General features: G+C 41.6%; 1 protein-coding gene across 1 annotated transcript in view; it reads left to right on the forward strand.

Moving 5' to 3' along the window:
• The window catches only part of BCLAF3 (BCLAF1 and THRAP3 family member 3), a 51,770-nt gene extending 41,621 nt beyond the window's left edge, over positions 1 to 10,149 (forward strand). The window contains exon 11 of the mRNA XM_045856105.1: positions 9,871 to 10,149. Within this exon, the coding sequence (XP_045712061.1) occupies positions 9,871 to 9,900 (30 nt within the window). The 3' untranslated portion in view covers positions 9,901 to 10,149. The remainder of the gene's footprint in view (positions 1 to 9,870) is intronic.
• Positions 10,150 to 10,974: the final 825 nt, after the last annotated feature.

Genomic DNA, 10,974 nt, shown 5'->3' on the forward strand with positions numbered 1-10,974 from the left:
TTGACCTTATCTGAGAAGCACTTTGTCTGCCCTTCCATTCTAAATGAAAGCTTTGCTGGATAGAGCAATCTGAGATGTACGTCCTTGCCTTTCATGACTTGGAATACTTTCCAGCCCCTTCTTGCCTGTAAGGTGTCTTTTGAGAAATCAGCTGGCAGTCTGATGGGAACTCCTTTGTAGTTAACTGTCTTTTTATCTCTTGCTGCTTCTAGGATTCTCTCCTTCATTTTTACCTTGGCTAATGTAATTATGATGTGCCATGGTGTGTTCCTTCTTGGGTCCAACTTCTTTGGGACTCTCTGAGCTTCCTGGACTTCCTGGAAGTCCATTTCCTTTGCCAGATTGGGGAAGTTCTCCTTCGTTATTTGTTCAAATAAGTTTTCAATTTGTTGCTCTTCTTCTTCTCCTTCTGGTACCCCTATAATTCGGATGTTGGATGCCCCGGAGGTTCCTAAGTCTCTCATTTTTTTGAATTCTTGTTTCTTCATTCTTGTCTGTTTGGTTATTTCTTTCTTCTTTGTGGTCCACTCCATTGATTTGAGTCTCAGTTTTCTTCCCATCGCTATTGGTTCCCTGTGCATTTTCCTTCATTTTACTTAGTGTAGCCTTCATTTTTTTCATCTAATTTGCGACCAAAATCAACCAATTCTGTGAGCTTCCTGATCACCAGTGTTTTGAACTGTGCATCTGATAGGTTGCCTATCTCTCGGTCGCTTAAAATAATCAGTTCTGGGCTTTCATTTGGTCTTCTGTTTAAGCCATCTCCCTCCCTCTCCCTCTCTCTCCCTCTCTCTCCCTCTCTCTCCCTCTCTCTCCCTCTCTCTCCCTCTGTCTCCCTCTCTCTCCCTCTCTCTCCCTCTCTCTCTCTCTCCCTCTCCCCCTCCCCCTCCCTCTCTCTTTCTCTCTCTCTCTCTCTCTTTCTTTTTCGGTCTGATCGCACTTGTTACACGGATGAGGGGCGGAGCCTTAGGTGTTCACCAGGGCTGGGCAACCCAGTCGCTGGATTATGATGTTGTATGTGGGGGCGGGGTTGAGAGGGAACAATGGTGCTTGCTCCGTTCTACGTGAGACCTCAGTCCCTTCTGCTGCTTCCCCTGAGCAAACTAGGCCCCTCTGGTGCCATTTCCCATGTGGGTGGACTTGTACACGCCGTGGGACTTTCCAAGGACCTCTCCTGTGAGGCTGGCCATCTCTCCGAGCGCCTCAACCCCCACAGGTGTTTTCAATCAGTGTCCCTCGGCTCTATTTCCCAGCGCTGGGATCCTGGGTTGCATGCAGTGCCTTGCTTCACAATCGCAGCCCCACTGGGTCTGCTGGTCGCCACCCCTCGGCCAGGGTCTGCCAGCTGCCGCTTGTGTACTCAGGGTCCACCTGCTGCGGTCTTGCATGCCCCGGATGCCTTCTGCACCCGGTCCCAACGCTCTCTGCGACCCACGCCCAGCTGCCCGACTCCGCCCCTCCTACCGGTCTGGCTGAACGGGTCTGTTTCAACTTCTTGGTTGTCCGACTTCCATTCAGATCAATTTTCTATCAGTTCTGGTTGTTACTCTGTTTCTAAATTGTTGTTGTCACTATCTTGGTTGTGCAAGGAGGCACAGTGCGTCCACCTATGCCTCCATCTTGGCCAGAAGTTTTTGTGGCAAATTTCTTTACAGCAGATCTTCTAGGCATTTGTCACCAATCACAGGCGGCAGCCTGAATGGTCTCAGAGAAACTCATCATTGATTTCCACTTGAGGAGGAAGGCTAGGACAAGCCTTTTCCTTAATTTTAAGGTTGTGTGTTTTTCTGCTGTCTGTTCTTCCTGGAACTTTGAGCGTTAGCTCCATTGAACTCCATTTTTACCTCTATTCTTTCGGTGATTCAGGACTCCTGAGTGCTCACTTGACTGTCTGCCTCAGCCCGTGCTCTCTGTGTGCTCGTTGAACTTGCTCATTCCTGTCACTCTTCTTTGCCTCCCCTTGCCCAGTTCCTACCGACCACTCAACTTCTTCCAGACCACACTGGCCTCCAGCCTCACCTAACAGCAAATAGAAACGACACAGCAAGCCTTCATCTAAGGACGTGAGAATTGTGTCCTAGAAGGGGCCACAGCCTACTATGGGTCAGGCTTTTTGTGTCATCTAAACTGTGGCGACTAGTTATAGTTAGGGTTCGGTGCAGGTCATGGCCCTGCCCTCCTGTTGCCTTTCACTGCCATCTGAGTGGTTTAGAGGTGGTTCCACTGCACTAGATTTTTAAAAATCGCTCTCTACAATTGTTTTTCTTAGGCATACCCTTCTGTATAGTACTTCATATATCTTTGTATTGTAGCTACTTTTTGACATGGGTTTTTCCAGTCTGGCTACTGTCAGGGCCTGCAAGCAAGCCTGAGCCAGGTTGTTAGAGATCGTGTTTGAACAAGGCACAACCCTGTGACTACGGCTTGAAGTCCGTTTCCTACTGTTATTAGCACCTTACTTCACAGTGGGACTCCGCACTTTCCTAACCTTTAGGAAAAGTAATGAGGCATTGCAGCTGCTCTGTTTCTGCCAAGGTGTGAACTAAGTTACTTCAGGCCGGCTTGGCTTTAGAGCTGTCCAGTAGTGTTGTGCCACTCTGAAACCCCACTCCTTGTGTACGAACTGGTGACTCAGACCTATTACTCCATTTTTACCTCAGGCCTCGGCCTTCATGCCCTAAGGAAAAGGGGTGGAGGCCTGGAGTCTGGCTTCTTCTAATGTTGCCTGCTTCCCCTTTCCCTTAGATTAGGGACACTTTTCCTCAAATGGGGTTCCTGGGTGTGAAGTACCATTTACATCACTTTTCATCCTACGTTCAGCAACAGAGGAAACTTGGAAGCTTCTGTCTCAGAGAGAAACCTTAGTCTGAGCACCATGTGTTCACTGCTTTGGCTTTTTGCCCTAACAGGGACTTCATTCTTTTCATTGTTGTTAGACCACCACCTAGATTAATTAAGGATGCGTGATCAATTAATTAATCTAGGTACCCTGGAACTTCTTCCCATGTGCCTCAAAGTCCACTGGGAAGGTTTAGATGGATCTTGTCTGGACTTCTCACTCCTACACTACACTGAAATACCTGGGCTGATCATTCATGGCTTGAAAGCCTTGTGATGCTCAATTTCTCTGGTTACTATGCATCAGACATGTGCTTCTGTCTCCAGCACCAGTCTCAGGGACGGGTGGGGGAGATGTGCTTCTAATACAACCTCTGTCCCACTTACCAGAACGATTCTGGCTTCTCTAAAACCGCCTTGGTTCCCCAACTGCCTACAAAGTAGTAAGATTCCCAAGCAGTATTAGAAAGGTACAGAACTGAAGTTCTTTCTCCTCATTTATCATGCACTCATCATATCTGTCCCATTCTGGCACCTAGCTTCCCTTTTATTGTATTTCCTTTCTTTTGGATTCTGGGCTTAGATGAAGGGGTGGGAAGAATGTTTGTTACCACCTGGAATATGGCTGATCTTTTATCCACTGTCATTCACAAGTGCCCCTCTTAAATATCTCATCACAGAAAGTTTGCAGAAACTCTTGTTTTTAGAAGATTTTATTTGTTTATTTTTTAGAGATAGAGGAAAGGAGGGAGAAAGGGAGAGAAACATCAGTGTGCGAGAGATACATTGATTGGTTGCCTCTTGCACACCCCCAACTGAGGAACCTGGGTCACAACCCAGGCATGTGCCCAGCCTGGGAATTGAACCCACGACCTTTTGGTTTGGCAGGCCGGCACTCAGCCCACTGAGCCACACCAGCCACGAAGCTCTTGAGGGTCAGACTATGTACCAGAATAGGACAAAGATCTTAGTAAGAATTTGTGAAGCCACCTCAGGGAACATCGCCTCTGAAAAACTGAGCAGTTGTGCATTTGGTCAGGAAGACATGGGTTCCCTAGCATCATAGATTCTCCAACAGTTCTCAGGTGCCCATCAGATAGGCGCCAACCAGAGCTCTGTCTGTGGATAGGAAGGGGACAAAGGAGAGAGCTTCAGGACACTGCAGGAAGAAAGCGAGAGACTAGTATTTATGGCTTTTCGAGTTGGAAAAAACCTGGGAAGTGAGAGACTACAAAGATTAGAATAGGGACAAGATCAGATGAATCAACAAAAATCTGTTACAGCCCTGCCGTGTCCCTCAGACTGAAGTGTGCCGGGGTGCGGCAGTGTTGCATAGGAGCCTTACCGCCTTCAGACGTTTATGATCTGGAGCCTCCAGTTTCACTGCCTACTCCTCTGACTTCTCTGTGTTAGTGATTTCTCTCCCTCCGTGTATCCTTGAAACATGTAAGCATTCCCTAGTGTTATATTCTTTATTCTCTCTGTTTATTTCTTGTTGATACTCGCCTTGCTGGCCCTCACCTTTCCCAAGGTTTCAGCCATTGCCTCTGGTGATGTCTTCAGCCCTGGCCACTCTCCAGGGCCCCAGATTTCCAGCGGCCTCCCAGTACCTTCCCATGGATGTCCAGAAAGCACCTCAAATTCAGCATGTTCAAAATCAGACTTGCACCGACACACGCCACAGCATGGGTGACCCTTAAAAACCTGGTGCTAAGGGACAGAAACTAGTCATAAAATACCACATATTGCATGATCCCATCTACAGGAAATTTTCAGAAAAAAACAAGCCACTGAGACAGAATGTAGGTTAGCGATTGCAAGGGGTTTGGGGGAGGGGTAAAGGCATATGGTGTGTGTGCGTGTGTAACTATTAAAAATACAACTTGGGGTTTTTGGGGGGGAGGTTGAGAGAAACATTCTAAAATTGATTATGGTGACTGATGGTTGCACAACTCTGAGTACACTAAAAAACTGTTGAATTGTATACTTTAAATGGTTGAACTGTATGATATGTGGATTATATTGCAGTAATGCTGTTAAAAATAAAATAAAATGTGCTCTCCTCCTCAGACCACTGGTTTCTCCTCATGGTCCATAGCTCCTGCAGCCAGCCAGCCACACCAGAAACTTGTCCTATTAATCCCCCTAGTCCTCCTTGCGACTCCAACCAGTCCAAGTCTTCTTATTTCTGTGACTCACTCATGTAGTAATTCGATTCATTCCTTTTAATGGCTGCATATTATTCCTCTCTGTGGATGTGTCATTTCACTGCTTTTCAAACTTTTTTGCTTATCTACCCTAAGATTTTGAAAAATTATTAACCTCATTGCGCATGTTATCTAATTTTCTATTTCAAGTTTAAATTGTTATAAAGGATATAAATAGGCATATTATAAATACTGAGTCTTAAATAGAACGGTTACATCATTCTGTTAAATCTCTTCAGTGGAACCTGCACACCACAGGAATTTGATAACTGATGTCATCCATTTAAACAGTGAGAAATTTTACATCATTCCTCTTTTTGCCTTGAATTTGGATTTCATTTCATTTCCCCATAGACTTTTTTTTGAAAGTTTTTTATTGATAACCAAATCAAACTTGACATAAATGTTAATAGATTGCTGTGACTATTAGGTGTTAAATATTTCCTCTGGATTGAGCTAACATTACTATTGATCAAAGTAGCATAAATATATTCCATATTTTGTAAAGTATTGATTAGACAAAGAAGTTTTATTAGAAATATATTTCTTTTTTTAATTAGTTCACATATTCATAGATAAATATGAATTATTGCTGGTAGAATAATACAGTGTTCAAATATCCATTCTAATTGTATTTTTTCTTTTTATAGATGTAAGTCCTGAGAAAGTCCTTGTTTATATGATTATGTAGATGGAAATGAAAGGACCTTTATTATAGCGAAAGGACCTTTATTATAGCGAAACCACTGAATTCTTTGGACTCACTCTGAATTATAGGCCAGAAAAATCACTTAGCGATCTATCATCAAAAAGTATTTTGAATGTTCTTTCACTGACAGCTTAATTTTTCTCTTTTTTCTAAAAATTGTGTTGTTAAAGCAAAGACTCGGAAACCATTACACCTGCAGAAGTATGGTATTTATGACTAGCTGCTAGGATGGGTTTGTTTTTTTCACACTATCACCAGTATTTCCAATTTCCCATATGTGGGGGCTCCCCAAGTAATGCAGAGTAATAAGATTCAGGATGCGAAGGTATATCTTGTATAAATTGGGAGGTGGGGAATCAGACTTAATCAGTTGTACAGGCAGGTTAATTCTGGAAGGCAAGCATTGGGAATTAAGATGTGGAAATGAACTCCCTCCAAGCTAGCTGTACCCGCATACTCCTTGGAAAATGTGTATGTACCCCTAAGGATACGCACACCCCTGTGTGATGATTGCTGGCTTACTTAACCAAGCCTCTATTGATGACTTCAGGATAGCTTACAGATTTTCATTATTCTCAGTAACACTCCTGGGAACATTGACACTCTGGAATCTTGCCATATGCCCCTTGTATTCATTTCTGTTATCACCAGAAGTCCACAAAGGGGCCTGTTTTCCTACACCCTAGCCCACACTCCACATTATTAAGTCTTTATCTGTTGTCAGTCTGATAGCAGAAAATAGTTCTTACTTGCCTGTCTCTGATTAACGATGTGACCATATTTTCGTGTACCTGTTGGCCCTTTGTGTTTCTTCCCTCAGTTTCCTTATTTCTGTGCTTTCCCAGTGTTCCTGTTGAGGGGTGGCACTTTCTCTGGGTGACTTGTAAGAGCGCCTGGTTCCTGAGGGCAGTCATCTGCCATACCTTTTGCTGGCATTTATTTGGTGTTTGTCAGCTGTCGTGGTGGCTTTTCTAGGACAGAACTTGTAAATGTGGATGAATCTGGCAAGTACCATGCTTATGCTTATAAAAATTCCTTATGGTTATTTTTATAACCATAATGGTCAGGTTTATGGTTATAACATTTTAAACATATAAATATTTATTCCATTTAGAATTTATGTTTTATGATACAGTGTGAGGTCAAGGGCTCATTGCCCCGCCCGCCCCCCCCTGCCCCCCCCCACCCCCGCTAGAGAGTCAGGTTTTCTAACACTGTATTGAATATTTTGGCCTTCCCCCACTGATTGAAAGCTCCACCTTCACTGTATGCTCCATTCTGTGTATTCCTGGTCTGTTTTTGGACTCTTTGGAGCCTCTAACTTATTTCCTTGCTTCCTCTGATTTGCTTATTTCATTCCTTCACTACCAGCACAGGTATTGTCCTAAAACACAGACTGAATCGTATCACTCTTGTGCAAATACTGTCCAAGGGCTTTGTTGCCTATGAAAAAAAGAGACCAGATTTGCTAGCCAGGTCCAACCTTAAGCTACCTTTCTAACTACATTTCTCCACTGATCCTCTGCTTTTTGGAGGATGACATATGTTTTCATGTATTTGTATCTTTGTGCCTGCTGTTCTCTTGACTAGAAATAGCCTCCTGATTCCCAATCTTTTCTTACTAAAACCCTGATTTCTTTTGAAGACCCACTGTGAAGCCTTACCAAAGCCCCCTTCCCTTTCTAACTGTCCTTTTAGGTGGTCTCTGTTGTTGTTTACCTTCCTTTATCCCCAAAGAGAGGGCCAACCCTTTGAGGATAGAGGCTACCTCATTAGTTTTCATATATTCCCCTATTGCCTTACAAGTAGTCCATTTTTAGAAAAAACTTGTTTAATGAATCAAATTTAATCTTAAACACACATAACACATACATACATGCACGCACACAAACACTTCCATTCATAGCTGTAAAAAGATACTGAGCAACAGCCATTGTGCCAGGGGTCCCCAAGGCCACCCCAGGTTCAGCGATTCCCTAGGAGGATTCAGAGTACTCATCACATAGTGACACTCTTGGCTATGATGTGTCACTGTGGAGGGCTTCACAATCCAGTCAGACAGGGGAATTGGTACCCAGGCAAAATCCAGGGGACACCAGATGCAAGTTTCCAAGAGTCTGCTCCCAGTACAGTCACACAGAACGTGCTTCCTTCCCATAACAATGAGCTGTGCACACACATGCGAGGTGTTGCTAGCCAGGGAAGTTTGTTAGAGACTCGGTGTTCGTTGGAGACTTATTGAGAGCTGATCACATAGGCAGCACCTGCCAGGCACATCCTCAAAATCCAGACTCTCGGAAGGAAATCGGGTTCAGCACTATATTGTTTGCACAGTTTAGACACTGATCAGTGGTGGGAACCCTCCCAAAATCTAAGTTCCTAGATGCCAGCCAATGACCAAACTCGTAAACAGACCTTTCAAAGGATAGCTGTCAGGAATACTACATTAACTATTTGTTGTACAATCATATTTTTGAAGAGCTTAATTTCACTGAGGGTAAATGCCTAAAGAGAGGAGGAAAAGAGCAATGCGTTAGGAATAGTCAGGGAATGTATGCTAAGCACTTACTTCGGTTTCTATTCTCTTCACAGAGCAGGTAGGTTATGGGCTCAGTCATGGAGTAGAGCAAGACATAGAAGGGGCTACAGCCAAAGACCCATGTTTGGCAGTAGAATGTCGAGTTGGGTGGAGATAGGGGTATATAAGTTACAAAGGACCTTAAAAGCTTGGTTGAATAGGATGTGATGTGGTAGTAATAGGGCATCTTCCTAGACTGAGAAGGAAAAGGGGATCCTTGAAGGCGATCAGTTGGTGAGCAGTTAGTAGGCAGGGTTCTGGGCAGGAGAAGAGATGCAGGAAGACCCACAAAGGGACATATGCAATGACTCAAGTGTCAAGTTAAGAAAACCTAGAAGAGGATAGTTCTCATTTAGCTGGGTCAGCAGTCTGCTTAAGTAGGTTTTTAAAAAATTGGAAAAGTGGAATGATCAGTCCAAGAAATGGTGTAGAAGAAGCTGTGTGAAAGGTGAATATGATTCAGAATAATTGTACATTTTTATAAACAAGGTGTTTCAGTTGAAAAGTTTTAAGACTTATTGTAGCTAGAAGTTTTTTTTTAAAGTTGTTAATAGACAACAAATTTTTTTTATATTATATAATGAGTGAAGAAATGGGATACAATGAAGCCTACCTCTATTTAAATGAATAATGTTGACAAATATATATGCATGTATTTTGAAGGTTTCATTACCCAAAATAGAAGAATAAGAATTTTCTATTAGTATTGTTTTTGTTTGGAATTAAACATTTGCATACTAATGTAAATGCCAAAAAATAAATCAACTTTTAAATTTCTTTCAGTTTTAATAATGTAAGACCCTAGTAAAAGGTAAGCATGTATGTATTAATAATTTTTAATGTCCCAGAAAAACATATCATTCTACCATTTTTGCTCTTTTATTAGTTACATGGTCTTATGTCCAGTTTGTGGTTGGTAATTTAATATTTTACATAGCATCACAGTATAGAATCCATGTTCATTACCCTTCAATCATAGTCTTACTGTTCTTGTGAATTTCTTTTTCTGTGTTTATTGAAGCCTTACATACTTTTATGTTGTAAGTGACCATCCAAAAGCAAGAAAGCTTCCCACCCCCCACCCCTGCCCCAAGCTGTCTTTAGTGTTATTGGCCAAGCTAGAAGAGTCCATATAGTTTCAGAATCAGATACCATACGATGACGAAGATAAAAATACCATTCCAAGTTGTGCGTGTGTCACATCAGACTTTGTACCTGAGGGACTAATGTTTTAAGAGCCCTGATTTTTGTTGCTGGGGATGTCCCCCGTGAAACTTGCCCAGTGGCAGAATGCCGTTTTCGTCAACTTACTAATAGCAGTGTGCTGACTACCACCTATTTTCTTTGTCCCACTTGGATGTGCACTGTCATTACTTTGTGTGTTTGCGGTTCCACACACCTTTGTGGGGATCTTGGATACAAGTGGTGCTATATACATTTAAATATTCTGAAAATTGCAATGTGAACAAAACTCGAGCTCAGGTATTACAACTGATCCTTCTCTTGAACTCTGTATTTCTTTTGTTTTCTTTCCATAGGAACACACAAACATGGCCACTGAAGTCTAATGGGCAATCGATGCAAAGGGAAGCCACACTACAGGACGATATTGAGAGCATCTCTGTCAGGACTTAGAATTATCTCTAAAGCACTAATACTGTAACTTTCTTGAAGAAAATAACTTTATTTTTCTGTAGTGGATGCTGCAACTGTTTTATACTTGCTTTTAAATTACAGTATTCAATTGAAACATTGTACAACTACAGTTTCTTTTGCAAAAAGTCTCAAAAGGACATTCATTATTTGTTGAATTTTTCTCTGAGCATGGTTTCATAGGGAACTTAACCGAGTTATATCCAAACGTTTATATGTTGAGAGTTTTTCTTATGTAGTAAAAAATAAAAGTATCTGAATTATGTAGTATCTGCACATGAAAGAACTTTAAAACAGTGGCCTTACAGTAGTAAATTTTATACTGGAGTTTTCTTTTTCTGATGACATTTTGGCTTACTGAAATTTTCTTAAGTTTCTGAAGTTCAAGGCCTAGATAATTCATACATTTCATATTATAAGAAGGCAAGACAAAAGGTGCTTCGAAATATTTCATCAGGTAGTGAGTACACTGAATTTTTAGTAACTGGTTCATTGAATTTTTTCTATAACTATTTGCTCTTTTCTAGTTTTAAAATGCTATTGTGGAAAATATGTGAAGATTTTATAATCTATAGTCCATCTTACTTTCCCTCAGGGCAACCTTGTTCATACCATATTTTTAAAGGCTTTTAAAATTTTTGACAAAGTCTCATATTTGGGAAATGTACTTTACTATAGCGTTATACATTTTACAAGAACATATTATAGAGTGTTTATTTTAAGTTCAGTTGTGTTGAATATCTACTATGTATAAGACATAATTGATGGGATTATAAAAGATATTTTAGGCCTTAATAATCTAATTTCTTTGTGTTTTCCATGTTATGCTTAGTAGTACATATACATTCCCAATCACATTTTTGTGAAATGTTTATTGATTAATAAAAGTTGTTGTTCCTTATGCTTGAGGAAGTTACTTGCCAGTTTGTGAGAATATTACTTTAATTTTATATGAGAATTATAGCCATAGCTAGGACCTGCTGATGACA

The sequence above is a fragment of the Phyllostomus hastatus genome, unplaced genomic scaffold (genome assembly GCF_019186645.2).
Source record: "Phyllostomus hastatus isolate PE091 unplaced genomic scaffold, TTU_PhHast_1.1 phas_scaffold_12, whole genome shotgun sequence".
In the NCBI taxonomy this organism is placed as follows: Eukaryota; Metazoa; Chordata; class Mammalia; order Chiroptera; family Phyllostomidae; genus Phyllostomus; species Phyllostomus hastatus.